The sequence below is a fragment of the Lissotriton vulgaris genome, chromosome 3_1, assembly GCF_964263255.1.
Source record: "Lissotriton vulgaris chromosome 3_1, aLisVul1.2, whole genome shotgun sequence".
Lineage (NCBI taxonomy): Eukaryota > Metazoa > Chordata > Amphibia > Caudata > Salamandridae > Lissotriton > Lissotriton vulgaris.
This window is the reverse complement of record NC_141689.1, coordinates 507,857,382-507,875,069: the sequence shown is the minus strand read 5'-3', so window position 1 is coordinate 507,875,069 and position 17,688 is coordinate 507,857,382. Positions and strand designations below refer to the sequence as shown.

General features: G+C 42.0%; 1 protein-coding gene across 1 annotated transcript in view; it reads left to right on the top strand.

Annotated features, from left to right (window-relative positions):
- PDE8B (phosphodiesterase 8B) overlaps positions 1-17,688 on the top strand; it is a 1,129,923-nt gene that overhangs the window by 930,258 nt on the left and 181,977 nt on the right. Inside the window, exon 12 of the mRNA XM_086960753.1 lies at positions 10,354-10,405. Coding sequence (XP_086816879.1) covers positions 10,354-10,405 — 52 coding nt within the window. The remainder of the gene's footprint in view (positions 1-10,353; positions 10,406-17,688) is intronic.

Genomic DNA, 17,688 nt, shown 5'->3' with positions numbered 1-17,688 from the left:
AGAGGCAGACCGCCGAACACAGAGTGCACAAAGTTTGGAAAAATGCCTAGGACTGCTTCAAAGGGTGCTAACATTCCCGAAAAAACTGTCTTAAATACATGTACAATACCACTCGTATCAGACATGTTTAAGATACGACCTAACATTTCTGCAAAATGTATTGGACAGTTCGTTGATAATAGGGCATGTATCGCTGCAGAAGTCCTTGCGACTTGCAGATCATACGTTTCTCTGGACGAGGTCAGTGGCAGTTTTTTGCAAAAGAATGGCTTTCATTCTGCTTAAAGTATCTATTCGTATAGAAGAGATATTCAGTGAAGGCCATAACAGCGACTCCCCGTCTGTCTTGCTTTCAGGAAACAATACTTGCATACAACACGTGACCCCGGCTGACTCACTAACTAGATAGGCTATGCCTGGCATCATTCCACAGCAGCTGTGATCACTCAACATTATGTAGCTACCATTGTATAGCTGCCTAAAAACTGGGTCTATCACCTCTGCTGGAGAACCGTTCAGGTGGCAAGAAAGGTTATTCGAAGAACCCTCTCAGGCTCCGTGTAAATTAATACCGTGACACAAAAGTGTACCGCTTAGCGAGTTCTTACTATTTTTTCCACTAAGAAATACCTCCTTTCCCCCACTCCAACATTTGTGTGTGTATGGTAAATTCCACGTTGATTTAATATATTCTTTACCTAAACTTTCATACAGGCCCGCTGGTATGTGTTTTAAGCAATACTGAAACTAAAAAATTGTCACTGGTATCGTGATAGTGCCATGTTTTATCCATTCCACGACTGGTTTCTCAAAAAAAGTTGATGGCAATCTTTCCAGTTTTTCTATGCTCAGCACCGTATAGTCTGCTCCTCTTTGTGCCTTAGAGATTTGTTTATCTGTAAGGTTAAACACAGTAAACAATGACGTGGTATTGATTAGACGCCATGGCACATAGCCTGAACGTAGATTTTGTAATGTCCAGCCTAGCAGCATTATAGAACGTAATTGAGACTGGCCGTGTTGTAACATTAGCAAGTCCTGCTCTATTATGTCGATGGCAGAGGATACAATGCTGTCCAAAGAATATATTCTGGAGGACAGAGTTGTTAACCCATTGTCCACTACAGAGAGAGCTTTCTCTAAATTAATACGATCAATTACTCGTATTCTTTCTGCAGTTTCCATTTGTGTGACTTTCCATGCTTCATTGTAAGCAGAGTATATACCGGCGTATATGAAACGTTTTTTACCGTGGTTTATGAGGTCCGAGTAGGAAGTCTCGTAAATCAACGCCTTCTTTAAGTAAAGTCAAGTGTTGTTTAATTTCTGGAAGTGTGGATTTCTATAGCCACTCAAGGCATAGTTTTCCTACACTGTATGTTGTAACTATCCCTGGATGTTGTCTCTGGGAATATCTAGAATCTGGCAGTGTTACTGTCAACCCTTGTGTTTTGTTCAGGAATCTATCTTGACAGTTATTCGTGTCTGTGGGCCAGATTAACTATTTTTTCCAATCAGGATTAGTTCTGGTTTGTTGTAAAATCTGTTTTGCGTCTACCTCCTCATCTGCAGTGCTATTACTGTCAGTTGTGGGCTTAGGTATGGACGGCTTGTTTAACTCTTTTATCTTAGCCAAGCCAAGACAAGATGTTTCTTGAATAGTATCATTTAAAAACATTATTTATTCTGGAATAATGCAGGTTCTGAATAAGGCTTCTAAACCTTGTACTTGCCAGTCTTTTGTGCCCCAGACAGTTTTTGTCTCAATGTTGTCTTTCCAAAAGTTAAACCCTAATGTAGACAGTTGAGCATAAAAGTTCGCAGAATAAATTTGTTTAGTATTGGTCAAGATGTTTTTCATTCCTGTCTTATTCATATGATTGGAAAAAAACGTTTCTGGATTTGTGACATTAAAACTTGAGAAGTATGGAAAGTTTTCATAAAATGTTTTAGAGCTGACCTTTGGCGGCGTTGTACAATGTTTTATTGATTGTAAGTAAAAACATTTCTAGGATGTGACGATTTGTGCAAATAATGGTGACCATAATGATTAAAACAATACATTTGTTCATAATCTGATGAACCTTCTAAGTATTCGTGTTTAGTGAATTTAGCTGACATTTCTAAATCTGTCATCATATTATTAACAGTTTCAAAGTCCCAATCATCAGAAAATGTGCTGGGTGAAACAAAGTCACTCAAAGAAACCTTAAACTGGTGTGGAATCTTCAACAGTTCTACCGGGACATAAATGTCATAATCAGCTGTGTCCCATGCTATACCACCAGGTATAGGAACGGCTGTGATGTTCACTGATGACAGGCCTCTTCGCTCACGATGAGATGATTTGTGAGGTTTCAGGAGCAAGTTGATGTTCTTACTTGCTGTGTCCATTGTACTGTATTTCCCATCTATCATCTTTCCCAAACTTAAAACAAGAATGATCCAAAGTAGGAGAAAAAGTACACCTAACAAAATCCAAAATTCAACCCATGGTGAAACCAGATATGTATTTTCAAGCTGATGAATAACCTCTGTGATTTTTTCTTTGAAAGTTTTATTTGCTGGCGTAGTTTCAGGTTCACTGGAATCCTCAGAAAATGTATCAAAGTTGATGAAATAGCCAGAAGCAGTTCTGTCAATTGTTGGAATTGCATCAGGACTGTTTGGAATCGTTGGAGCTGCTTCTTCTTTTGTCATATTTGTATAGTCAGAGGCTATATCATTGTAGACAGTATTTTCTTGACAAACTGTTATTTGGATCTCAAGAAGCACAAGTTCCATGGATTTGTTGCATAGCCCTTCTTTTCTTACTGCAGGCTTATCAAAGATGATGAGTCTTTCAGTTTGAACCTCTTGTATTGTAGCAAGATTTGGTCGTCTACTACATCTTGGGAGTCCACTGGGCCTACTACTTATTATCGGCCACATGATGTGGTTTTACCAGGTCGATGGATACAGACCTGTTCTCCTTTCTTCCAGCAAGGGGTGCCAGTGACACTGTTCTTGATCAATGGATTGCTAGTACAGGTACTGGTTTTCTGTAAGAAGGCCAAAATTCCTTCTTATCCGCAATCTTTTCTCTGACTAGATCCCAATCTTTGGAATCCAGACAGGCCTTGCTGTGACAGATGGTTTTTCTTCAGTGGTCGTTGGCTTTTGTGTTGTGTTGCTCAGACTTCTTCTTGTTTCATTTAAGTCCTGTAAAACAGCAAAACGGTCTTTGATATCAAAGGGTTTTTCTTCCACCACTGAAGTTTGACGATCAAGATCCTGGATGATCATTCTAGTACCAATAGTAATTCATATGGAGTGATTCCCCCCAGAGAATTTCTTGGCAGATTATTAAGACTACGTTGGACACTTATTACATGTTTGACCCACCCGTCACCCGAACCTAATACCCTAGCTGTTATCGATTGCTTTATGTCACGGTTTTTTCTTTCCACTACCGCATTTCCCTCAGGATGGAATGGACTTGAGTATTGCAATGCAACGCCCAAACTAGCCATGGCCTCTTTGTAAGCTCTAGAGCTAAACGCAGGGCCCTGGTCCGAATGTAGCGTGCCGTTTGTGTATGTGCCAAAAAAGCCTCGCAAATCTTTTATAACAGTTCGGGCGTCAGCCGACGCTGAGGCCATATCCAAATGAATCTTGTCATAATTGTTGTGGGACCGCATTCCTCCATGGTGACGTTTGCGTGTAGATAGTCTAATGCTGTCTAACAATGGTGTCTGAACTGGGCTGGCTACACTGTAGTCAGGTATCTGGTGGTTTTCAAAGCTATGATCTCTGTAACAGACATCGCAATTAATTCCGAATTCATAAACTTGGACGCTCATTCCCGGCAACCATCTCTACTAATTCTATTAAAGATTTTAAGATCCCTTGATGTGTCAGACCCTCTCCCATATGTGCTTCGTGAACCAAAGCACCTCTCCGGTTCCTGTTTGGAACTACTCTATCCCCCACTCCAGGGATTCGAGCAAAAGGAACGGAGTTTGCATCAATTATGTATGTATATCCGAGTGGATAATTTAGAGGTAACGCTGCATAGCTGCCTTTCATGGAGGCATTGACGCCTAGCATTGTTTCACCGTCTATTTTTGTTTTTGAACAAGTGATTGCAGCTACGGAAGCCGTTTGCACAGCTGCCTTCGCGGCTTAATCAGCCAATGAGTTCCCTGCAACGTGAACGTCATCACGCTGATGACACAGTGTATGGATCACGTCAGTCTTTTGTAGTTCTCTCTATAATAGAACTACCTGTTCCCAAAGCATTTTATGCTTGATTGTGCCACCTCTTGCGTCTTTGAAACCGTTTTGAACCCAGTTCTGCAGATATTCATTGTAAGACTGCACGCAGTAATACGAAAACCCACACTATGAGTGTGGGGAATTCGCAATCAGTATTTTCAAGCGCCATCTTGAAAGCCTGTAGTTCAACTCGCTGAGCTGTACAGTCTCCGAGTGATTGAGTTTTAGTGACCATTGGTCTAAATTTACCTTTGCGCCAGCAACCTTTAACAATCGAAGCACGCAGCGCTATAAGCTTGTTTACCTCCAATTGGGGGCTGTGCTGATCCGTCTGTATAAATTATACAACCGTAATGTTCTAGAGGCAGAATCTCGGTTGGCAGAGGACATTCGTGTTCATATTGTAGAAATTCTTGTGTCTTTAAGTAGGGGTCAAAAACGTATTCAACGTCTGTTGCAGCAAGATAATTAACCCATTGTATCCATCTCGGATGTAAAGCCTTAGCATTCGTTACTGCCCTGCTTTTGTTACTGCCTCTAAGGCAGGTACAGGTGTAACGATCATTATGCGTTTACCCTGCGTGAGAGCTCTCTCTTTTTCTACTGCAGTTTGAACCGCTGTCAAAATCTTTTCTGGTGAAGTGAATTTCATTTCAGCCTGTGTGTACAAGTGTGATTTGTAAGCTATTGGTACCTTTTCACCTTCATTAAAGGTTAGGTATGTGAATCCGCATCTCCCTGGGATGATTCAAATCACAAGGTTGCCCACGTTGTCCCGTGTCTGTAACTCTGTTTTTTCTTACATGTCTGTTTGCACTGAACACTAAATTTCTGTGTGTTTTTGAGTCCAATTAGTTGGTTTGAAATCAGGTTTTATTAGTTCGTCGAGAGATTTAACCCTTTCTGCGTAATTTAGAACATAAGTTCTACCAAAATTGAGGAAACCTAGAATTGACTGTAAGTTTTTCAGCGTTTTTGGAGGTTGGAGCAGCGCACAGTTCTCTAGAAAGTTTGCTGCTAGGCTTTTGCCTTCACTTGAAAGTTCGTATCCTAAAAATAGGACGTTGAGGTGGGCAATTCGTGATTTCTTGAAATTGAATTTATACCCTTCAGAAGCAAACCCAATCATTTTGGTGTTCACTTTTTTCAAGTCTACGTCCAAATCATCATCTGTAAGATAGATGTCATCGACATAAGATAATGCCTCATAATAGTTGAAGGACCATTGGTAACAGAATCCCTGACTGGCTCAGAAGTATGCCAATCAACTGCACCTTTACAAGCTGCCCACAAATCACTTGGTACTACGATATCAAACAATGTGTTCAGGTCAACCCACAACACTTTCAAGATTTTAACAAAACGGTCAACCTGCTTGTACCACTCAACAGGCTTCTCCCTCAGCCGAGGAAATTTGTTCGCAAACGCTGCTCTACTCCAAGACACACCTTCATACCCACCGTTTTGTACCTCTCGCAAAGGGTAAAAATCCACTCCTATTATCCCCCCTCCTGGAGACGGTGTCTCTCCTATGCTCTTTTTGGTGCTCTTATTTTTGGACCATCTTTCCTCCCACTTATCAAGCATGTTCCATGCACGTATCCCTACAATCAATTCTCGAATGTGAGTTTTCAACCCTATGACTCTCTTCTCTTCCAGTTCCTGATCACTGTACGGCAATCTGTGACTTCCCTGCAACATCTTTGTTTTAGTCAGATCCACCTCATACCTTTTTGCCAAGTCTGTCAGTTTAAATGTGATGTCCTTGTCTTTACATCCTTTGCTACAAACAGCACTCGTCTGGTTCATAAAGCTCAATTCTTTCCAAAGGCAGGTTCCCGCTAATTATCTCATCTACCTCAGCTTTTAACCTCATCACATCCAACATCTTTGTTCTTATAGCAGCTTTAAGGGTTTCTCTACTTGATGCACCACACGAATCTCCATTCACCCTGCTCTCCACATCGGTTCCCTTCCACTATATTCCCAAAGACTGGTCGGCTTCCTCAATTCCCTTGATCCCAATCTCCTGTCATCCAATCATTAGGGCATCTCACTGGTGGTTCCCACATCCTCATGTCAGATCTTGAATCGTCCAAAGACCTTGGTCCCGCTGTTCATACATCCTCCTGTCCTCTAGAGGAGTCTGCGGTGGTGGGCAATGGCATACTTGATTTCATGGGTCTCGGAAGGTAATGTATTCCGCTCACCATGCCATTCCCTCCAGAACCAGTCCCCTCTCCTACTACTGATCGTGCGAGACTTCCATTTACTGCCTGACCTGGGTCATATACTGACACTATGGTGCCGATGGTAACCAGTACTGTAAGAGCATCCGGTAGCCTTGTAACAACTGTAACTTCGTTAGCTTCAGTGCTTGCTAGTGTCTGTGTTCCAATCTCTTCTGTTCCTGTTGAGATTCTTCCAAATACTCTTGCACTAGGTTGAGTCTGCAATTCTCCAATCCCCTGTGTTGATACGGCCTTTCCCTATTCTGAATCTGGATTATATGGAGGTGGTCTTTCAGATAGTACTCTATCTTACAAGCAGTCATCTGTGTCACTATTGTCTTCCTTACCACACTTCTTCTGGGTATCTCCTACTATTACCATCAGCTGGAATAGCCTATCCCCTTCAATAGTTTCCACCCTCAATCTCTTCTCCAATGAATCCCATTGCGCATCTTGAAACACCCTGATAGACTTTTTCACCCTTTCCTGCCTTCGGTCTCTTTTCCTGTCATGTGCTGCTCTCATCCATGCATGTAGCTCCTCAAACTGTGTTGTTCTAGGTAAAGGTTGCAATGAATACATCAGTGTTTTCAATTGGTACAACACTTCCAACCTAAAAGTACCATGACGTGGAAAAGCCAATTCTTCCTCATTTTCAGTCCTTTTATGCCAATTTTCGAGCCAAAATATAGTATGCAATCCCACATTCGTAGCAATGTAATCGGCTCGGGTATCCTTGGGTAGAGCTTCTTCTCCTTCTCGAGTAACCACTATTCTTCCCCTCCTACACATATCTATCTCATAAAACTGTAAAACATTTCATGATGAAATCAACTCTTTCTCTGCACTTGTTTTCGCTCATCTTCCTGATGACAATCTAACAATACTAGCGCAACTTCACACCAACTAACCTATTGCAGCGCGGCACTCTCTGACGTCACTCTTCCTCCTCATGCAGCAGTTCCCCTCCTTTACAATTCGTCTCTCGCACTCTCATGCATCTCTCTCATGCAATGAAATAACTGTTTGTCCACAAAACTGCCGAAAAGTCACTTCTCTGACTGTCTGTCCACGAAACAACCAGACATTCTCACGTAATTGTTGACCTCAACTCTGGCAACAGTCTGTCCATGAAACAACCGGACAACTGCCTCAGACTATCTGCCCAAGAATGGCCGGACAGTCATGTACTTAATCGATAGGATCCAATCACTCAATGTTCCACCTGCAGTAACCCATGACCTGCGTTAGTTACTCACACACTCACACACAAGTTTCCCTATCACTGGTGGGTCAGTCAGCGACTGCCACAATCACTGGTCAGACAATTTCAACTCTGGGTGTCTTTAACACCACAATCTCTTATCCTGGGATATCAATAGTTCAAATCTCATGGACCGCACATGTTCGGCCCGAAACCACAACTACTCAACTCTCATTCCAACTCCGCAAGCCATTGCACAATCAAAACAACACCACAATCCAACAAACACACATCTCTGTCCATACTCACTCTACCACGAACTGCTGTTTCCGCCACACCCTCACTCTCCATGAATTTCCATCAAACGCCGTTGCCCTCCGTTCACAATCCACTGGATAACCATCACTTGGGCTCTATGCGGACCTAATTACTATTCTTCTCTAGGTCTCCCCTTACTACAGAGGTAACCATCCTCACGCTACCAACTGATAATGCCGGATTCCACTATGAAAGTTTCACTAAGAATCCTCGGTCGACTAGATCTTTATTATCTGCTGAGAAGTGTAAAGAGTAGAAGCAATACATTCATGAGTAACTAACATGGACCAATTGAGTAAAACTCGGGAAGGTTCACTGACTCCAGATTTCAATTTAGGGGTCTTATTACAAAGCCAAGAATAACTGATCATACATGCACCTCATGATGAGGTTGTAAATATACATAGGCACTAATACAAAGTTCATCCTACAAATCAGTCTTATCCGGTACAGCATAAAAATAATGAGCAACTCCAAAAATACTAAACAGGCAACAACTGCCCCAACATCTATATTAATCTTCATTAGTGGCTGTAAAATAAATCCGTTAACCTATCCCTACACTCTCCCTAAAGTGGCATTTCCCAGGCAACATCAAGAAAAGGTGTCAGCTCGTGAAGACTTCCTAACAAGTACACTCATGTTGTAAGGGCCAGTAGCCAAAACTACAGAGTTCGTTCTAAGACTTCCTTCCAAGAATCGATCCCTTCCTTCTGCCCTTCTAACTTTTCTCTCCCCTCTCTTCTCTCGGGGCACTGTCCCTAATACAAAATGCACAATTGATAGAACACGCCCCTGAAACACCTCCTCTGGCCAGGCACCTCTCATAGGTTATTTTCCACCAAAACCTGTACTCGGTCAAGCAACGGTTGGTGTGTCCTTGGGTCTCAGGCCTCTTCAGCAAGGAAAAATATCAGCTCCCAAATATCGGCATTCCTTAATACTTTGTAACAGGTCTCCTCCATACCTAATTCCTAAAACAAAAAGTGTTAGTGTAACTACTGAGGATAACGTCTTTGCACCTGCAACAGAAACATAAGAGCAGAACAACCTTGCACACACATGAATTTCGCTGACTGCCTCCAAATGAGAGCTTTACCAGGGGAAAATGCATTGTAGGCCTACACAAACCAGCTAACAAGAAATACGAATAGGCCTTTCATAGCATGAAAGAGTAAATACTCCATCCAGGCCTTTGACATTGAATTAAACACACATTTATGAATGTTGCACTACATTTTATCACGTTTAAGGCACAATCGATCATCTCTACGTGTGCAGACTTTAATATGGTGCACGTCTAAATCTAATGCATTACATTACATATGAGCTACTTTGATAGGCATTTGCAATGAACATCGAGGATTACATGATTCTATCTAAATGCTATTTTACTTTTATTAAATGGCATGACTCATTCTAACACTTCATTTACCATTGAATATTACAACACAATTTACTAACTATATTAACACACATAAGAATATATGCGGGTACGGACTATTAGTGAATATAATAAAATGTACCCCTACAATTTCCGGAATATCGCTGCGCTCTATCAGAATTACACCACCGAATTGGCGATACAGCGAGCGCAAGGTAAATAGTTTTATTCATTTATTTACTTACTTTACTCCTGGACGTCGTATCTCCGACTGCACTACCCCCCCACCCTGCCCCTCTCACGCCTTGCTACACCCCCCACAGCACTCGCTCTGCGAGCCGCCACTGCTCAGTAAGCATGCACACACATATTTCACGAAATGCATCATCACTTGTCAGCATTATGTGATGATATCTGTCGAACATTTTTAATTCACTATTTTAACATGGCGGCCGGCCATGTTAGAATATTAAATTAAAGTGAAAGTAGTAGCAAAAAGTATGCTTGGACGTCATAAAGAAATAAAAAATTAATAAAATGTTTGAAAATACCGGGAGCAGTACATTATGCTGGGACATAAGCTTGAGAAGGAGGGCCAAAAATGGCATGGCACACCAGTAGCACTTGTCAGCTGCTGTAACATAATTAAACATGGTTAATTATGGAATGGTAACAGAAAGGTTTTATTCTACTGTAATTTGATTGTTTTCAATCGTGGTGAGACTATTACCACCTTATGTAATTAAATTGTATCGCAGTGAGGACATATGAGTGATTAGGTGGCTGTGGGTGTAGAGCTTTCTGAATTTAATAATTTCTAGGCACAGAGTTGTGTGACCTTAACTCTGCTGTAAGATAGATATCTGATATGGAAGACGACAACATATACCTTGATTATGTGTCACGTCTATCAGTCACTGATTCCTTACACTCGTTTTTTGCATTTTTTTGTACTTTAGCTCTACAAGATTCATCGAGAGGACAAGTACACAGTGGAAAATTCACAATCAGGTACAATAGTTGTATTCTTTAACATTAACGCAAAACTGCAAACAAGCACACTGTTTGCAAGATAAATCGACACAGAGGTAATGATTCACTGCTGACATATAGCAAATCATTTGTGTTTTTGGGGCATGTCTATCTTTGTTTGGTGCGTGTTTGTGAGTGAGTGTGTGTGTGTGGGTGGTTTGTGTAGGTAGGCCTTAATGTCATGTTTTAAAGGACCTCTTGACAAGATCGGGCAGTTCCTGTTCCTCATCAGTGTCCAACATTTACGCGGGTGAGTGCCCCCATGGAGACAGGCACCTCTGTACCAGCCAGTAGGCCAATGTAATGTGTCACCGCCATTCTGTTTTTATCTAACAGCATCTTGTATTCTGGTGCTTGTACAAAGTCTTTCAACATTGTAAAAATGTGCTCAGTGTGAGTTGTGGCTTATTTTACAAATGCTCCAGAACTATATATTACGGTGCTGTCTTTTGCCATGTCACGCTTCCTTGTCACTGCAAAATGTTTCCACCCCTCTTAGCTTAGAGTGAGAGTATGTTTCCTTTCTTTACACATCTGAGTATGTTAAGATTGGGTATGGCTGATACGACCATGCTTTGTGTTCATCAGGAGGAGAGGTCTTCAGCTCATTGTTCTGGGAATTTGGGTGTTAAGGGCTCTGTTGAGGCTGAAGCAACCTATGAAGCTTCCAGAGGATTCCTTAAATACAAAATGCGGGTGATCAGCATGTGCACACTTCCCATAGGAACGCATATCCTAGATGTAAACATCCCCCCATATATGTGACTAGCATGGCAAATAGTTGTGTACCACAGTGGGAAGAGCACACACCAGTAAGTATATACATTATTTTGCTTGCAATGGATATACCTGTAACCCTTAGCAGTTTTATATATTATTTTTTGTTGTGTGCACTACTGTTCTCCCCAATGGATCTTGCATCCACAGAGCCGCACCAGAACCATAAAGTGAAGAGGAGTATGTCTATACTTTTTTTCTGAACACCACAGTGTTTGATTAAGAAGCACTGTGACCATTCCAGGGAAAAATCTCTTCTTCAGGTGCAAAGGCTCCTGACCAATTTTTTTTTCTTAAGGCCTAGTGAGGTAGATTGAGCATGAAACTATTCTGAAATAGTAGACAAGAGGGAAGTAGTGCCTTAAACACTGGAAGGCTGTCCTCCGAACCGCTTGCTCATTTCTTGACATCAGCTTCCTGAGATTGAGCAGGTGGAGGAGTAGGAGATAAAAGAGACCACCTTAGCTTTCTGTGTCTACAAGGCCCTTCAGAAAACCGGACCGAAATACCTGAACAACCACCTCTCCTCTCACGTACCCAAAAAACACCTCCGATCAGCTGACCTCGCTCTAACCCCCGTCCTATGCATCTACAAGACTAGAAGAAAATGCTTCTCCTACCTCTCAGCCAAGGCCTGGAACCACATTCCCCTCTACCTCTGGCAAGTCCCCACATTTCCCTCAGTTCAGAAAGGACCTCAAGACCTGGCTCTTCGGGTGACCTCAGCACTCAACTGAAAATTCATCACATCATGTACTATTCAGCAACAAGCAGAATATTATTTTCTGCACCGCTGCCAGATGTTTTAGGATCAATTGGCTTGATTGCTGGCCATCTCAACAGTCCTGTCCATCCCTGGTTCTAAGTCCAGGTGTATGACACTGTGTATCTTCATTGTACAATGCAACATCTCTATCTGAAACCCCTAGTCCATGTCTTTATTCTTCAGTTCTCATTTTCTCTGCACTTCAGTCATCTGATTCCTATAGATTAGGATCTAGCAGGCTCTTTGAAATGGTGATTGATCTGGTTGAATATATCACTAGGGTCAGTCAGGATTTTCTGTAATCAGTGAGTCGTACAAAGGATACCAGCAGGAAAGATTAGGTCACAGCCCTGGCACTAGAGTATTTTCAAGGTTGTCATGTTGTCAGGTTGCTATTACTTCGATTTGAAAACATTGGCAGTAATAGTTAATGTAATCAAACATGTATATAATGCCTGTTGAAAGGTCTTTCTTTCCCCAGATGTAAAATCCAAAAGTGAAGAACTATGTCAAAAGCTAAGCCGGACATGAAATTCTGACTCATTCTCATGGAGTTTCCATGTGGGTCACTCCTCGCTCACTGAGGATTAGAACATCTTCAGTCAGGAAAATATGGAGGTAGTCAGGTTGAGTGGGGTGTTCCTGCTCTCTCAAGCGTTTACTTTGAGGGTGTGCCCATTTCTACAGCTGTCCTGAACGTTTTTCATTCCTGTTGTTGGATGGCTTTATAACTATACGGACACTCTCCTTCCAATTTACTGCTTAAGATCCATGGTTATTTGGCGGAGAGGAGACCTGGTTATCATATTAGTCCAAGGCATGAAGCAAGTAAGTATTACAGGGAGCATGAAGCGTTCCTCTAATCGTACTTTATTGTACTGTATTGGAGTATTTATATATCGCTTACTACCCCTATGTGGGGCGCTGAAGCTCTTGCCTACATACTAGCACAATATAATAAGTAGGGTGTGTGGTTGGAAGAATGTTGTCTTTGTTTTGAAACTATATGGGAAGTGTTACCATGTCGTCTGTGATGACCACTGGGGTGTAGTTATCACGGTACAGGACACACATCAGTGTGTTAGATGATGAAGTGAGAGACAAACACCCAGTTTTATGGTTTTCAGTAACCTGGCAGCTTTGAACAGTTCTGTAGGTCCCTTTATGGTATTTCATATGATATAGTCTGCTTTGCTGGTTACTGCACTGGGTTGTCCAATCGGAAATTTTAGTATAGGTGTACTCCTGAGATGGCATGGTTGGAAGGAGGAAGGAACGGTGAGATCTGTTGGATGGGCATTATTATTATCATCTCATATCTGAGAGTCTTTGTGGGATGTAAAGAATCTACATCTGTCATTCAGGAAGTGGTACGTGTCCTTTAAGGGCAACTTTCACTTTGCAGATGCATTATCACCACCATTTACGAGTCAGTATTTCATCAATCATTTGTGAATGCATTAGCAGTAGCAAAGTATCGCTACATATTCTTGTGAGTTGCAAGGGGTGGGTACAGGGATTGCTATGTGGACACGGAGAGTCGCAAATTAATTTGCGACTTGTAATGTCACTTTTGTACTTTGAAAGTGTAAGTGCCTACAAAGCATGCCTTTCTAGGCACCCCAGGGTTTGAAAGTCTGAAACTATTCCATACATCAGGACCCATACAGTGGCCTCCAAGGGGTCTCAAGCCTTTGTTGCATATAATGAGCGCCTCTGAACAGTTTCCTTTTGTGATTCATTGCCGGATGAAATAGCAAGGTTGAAGTGGGCTGCAATTACAAATAGGGGTGGGGGCTAGAGGGACTCAGTGGACCCCCAAAAAAGACAAGGGCCTGGGAGCCATTGTAAACCAAAAAAATAAAGCAGGCATGCCATTGAGCCAAATCCATTTCCAGGTCATGTCCCAGGTGTACCCATAAAAACATGATCCTATTTTTTTTTGGTGGCTGTGAGTAGTGTGCTGTACTGCAAAAATTAGACTTGGTGACTACCACAGAAAGCCAACCTCTCCTAAATGATATACATTTGTTTTTAAGGAAATAGTTTCCCATACGTTTTCATCAGTCCGATTTCTAGCTATTTTCATTGATGTCGTTTAAAACAAGCAGAAGGTGGGTATGCTCTCAGAGAGATGTGCAGCACATACATGTCATCTAATGAATGGTAAAGTAAAACAAGAAATTTCCCAGTGGGAGATATTGTTTCCTGCTCATAGGTCAGGGCTCAACTGTCAAACACCATTCATGCCATTCATCTTTGTGGAACGGGGGAACACTCGCCAGAAAGGAAAACCACCCAGTCTATTAGTATTATAAAAAATATATACACTTTATTCTAAGATATACAACACTGGTCAGTAAATAAAAATTAAAAAAACATAAAAAACACAATAAATTGCACAATTAAAAGCCACCTAGTGTGGACGTGGAGAAATTAGTCTAAGGAGACACTTATATCTGTCTTTGATTTGTCATTTCGGACTCTCATTTGTCAACACTAAGAGGAAAAAATATTCCTTTTGTTCAGTCAGATTGTTGGCAATGCCGAATATGACTTTGAAGTTGGCGTCGACGCGTTTCGGAAGCTTTAAAAACTGATAATGGCTTCCTTCTTCAGGACAATTTGTGTACGTATTCTCCACACGTTGATAGCAAACCGTAGTCGTTGCTATTTCTGTATAGAGGCCACCAGATATATAGTAATCCTCTGTTTCTCATCCGTAACAGACACCTGAGATTTCTTTACTCTCCTACCTCAATATGTGGATAGGAGTTTTTATCGCGACACTCGTCTATTTCGATAAAAGTAGTTTTCATGGATAGTGGGCTTTGCGAGGTCCTTATACTCGCACAGTGCGATGTTTCTTTAAAATTTCAAGTCTCATCACAATTTCAGGTGCTGTTCTTAAACCCAGATATAAATGGGTCGCCCTCCCTGAGTGGGGTTCTTGTCCAGCAACCGGGTAGGGTAATAATAATTCACAAATCCTGAACACAGCGGTGATCGAAGAAACGCCACGAGAATTAGCACCGGGGAAGTCAGCCGTGTGCATCCACTATCCACGTGTATTACCCTACCCGGTTGCTGGACAAGAGCCCCACTCAGGGAAGGCGACCCATTTATATCTGGGTTTAAGAACAGCACCTGAAATTGTGATGAGACTTGAAATTTTAAAGAAACATCGCACTGTGCGAGTATAAGGACCTCGCAAAGCCCACTATCCATGAAAACTACTTTTATCGAAATAGACGAGTGTCGCGAAGTATATTGGTGCTCTATTTCCCTTTGGGTCATTAAGAGCCCCTCTCTTTCCTTTTTATTTATCTAATGAATGGGCCAAGTTTCTTTCCACCTCATACTAGCCAAGCCATAATACTATTTGATTCCTTTAGTGTGTTTCTGGAGTATAACCACATACCTGCCTCAAGGAGGTGTAAACAATGGGGCGGACCCCAATTTTAAACCAGTGTTGTTAATCCCGTCCATAACAATGGTATTTTCACGCAGGATCCTACAACAATGAGCATTTTCAACAGCATCCTTCCTAGATTAAGTTCTTATTGTTTTCAATCAAGTACAAAATGTAAATGGCCAAACATCTAAAAGTGAGTCAGGCTCCCGCTTCAGAGCAAATGTATACTCTCTGCAAGGCATATGTTGGCAAACTACATCTGTAAACCTTATGCCTTGTGCAGTCATAACTGTCTAGATGGTTCTTGTTGAAGTAATGTTCAGGTCGCAGTGTACTTGCCTGAAACTTGCCAGTTTTTCTTGTTAACACCTCCAAAGTGTGCATTGCTTTGGAATTGTGCCCTATGAGAAGGGCATGGAAGTGAAAAACATAGGTGCTAAAAGTTATCTCAATCGTGATGCTCAGAGGCTTAGCCCTGGCCTCTCTTCTATTACCGGTACAAAAGGGGGTGGTGATGGACGGAGCATCTGAACCAATCAAATCACCCCCTTTTTGTATCGCTTTGTTCGCCCTAAGTTGGCAGGGTATGCTCAGACGTGAGTCCCTTGCTCACTTGGCCACTGGATTCAAGGTAGCCTGGCTGTTGAGGATTATGAATCGAAACCGGTCCCAGGATGCTTGTTTCCGGTCCAGGGAAGACATGGCTTGGCAGTTCGGGCTGGACTGTTCCCATGAGGCACAGGGTCAGACTGATTTGCATATGGCCATGTCTGAACTGGGGTGGTTGTGTGAGCTAAAGAATGGTGATGGATTAAACCCAGATCAGTTGACTGGGGTGAGTGTTTGATTTGCTCAAACGCTCCGTCCATCATCCCCTTTTGTATCTCTTCTATTACCAACAATCTTGTTCTGAGCCCTCAACATCAGATTATAGCTACCAGATGTCCAATTAGAGTATGAAGCGCTACGAGGCAGCGGGAAGCTCTGACTCTGCATGAAGTTTTAGGACACTGTTGGCCTTCAAACCATATATTCCTTTAGTTGGTGTTTTAGTACTGATTTTTTTATACTTACTAACGAGCTGTAGCCTTTCTACGTTTCACTACATGTCTTTTCAGAAGTAATCATGGAAGTCCCCGCCATGGATAAAAGATCAGTGCCAACTCCTTGGTATTCAGCAGGGTTCAAACGCTGTATAATGTCCTTTCTGCCACCCCTCAGATAAGACTGCATTAAGTCACAAGTATTAAACCATCCGCGGGCTTCACATCGCCTCCACCATTTTTCCTGTGTTAAATCTCTATGCCAACTTCCTAGCTCACCAGTTCCCGGCAGCCTGCGACAGTGAAGCAAGAGGTAGGTCCATGTGTGCACATGCTGAGAGCCCTAGTAGATGAGAAGATTAGTGTGTTTGGTAGAATGGAGTACTCTGACCTGTGGTTTGTTGTCCCGACTTCCATGAGCATTGTCATAATCCCACTCTCTGCTGGCGCCTGCTGTGATCACGTTTAAATTCCACACCTATAAAATGGAACTATAACTTCCCGATGGTGCCTTCGGCAACTGTAAGAACTGTAAGAGATAAACCATGCGACAAATCTGAACAATATTATCTGACATTCTGAGAAACTAGTTAATCAAGGACTCCTTTTGTTGTTGGGGGCAGCACAAACAAATCCTTTGCGGCAGCCCGCTTCAGAGCCTCCTTCCTAACAAAATGGTTGTGGGCTGTTGCTGGTGACTGGTGATGTCTACAGGCTGATAATCCCTGGGCTGATCATTGATTTGATGTTCCTTGATGCTTAGCCTTTCTTGGCCTCGTGGACAGTTTCCTAGTTAACCTCTAATCTCTTTACTAATTCTTCAGTGTTTTGATGTTGTGATCGAAGCCCCTCTTTAACACTAGCTTGCTACTTCCTTTTACTTTCTTTTATAATGGGACATTTCTCCTTTGCATTGTTCAGATGATAATATGACTGTGTTGTGTAGAAGTTTATCTTCTCTTAAAGTCGTCTGTGTATAGAGACAAAACCTTAAAAACACATATTTACTTGGGCGAGTCACAGACACAGTTTTACCTTCAGTTTATTCTGTGTCCAATATTTGACCTTTTCTACAATTCATTTGAATGACTATTACATGGTGAGGAAATTACAAACTTTATATGGAAGAGCATAGTAGAAATGCTTGATAAAGCACTTCCAGACCACTGGCCACACCGTAGAACAACATGTCCATCAGTGTTCAGCCCATCTGCGCTATTACAGAATGAGACAATCAGTGTGAAAGTCGCCGTCCCTGCCA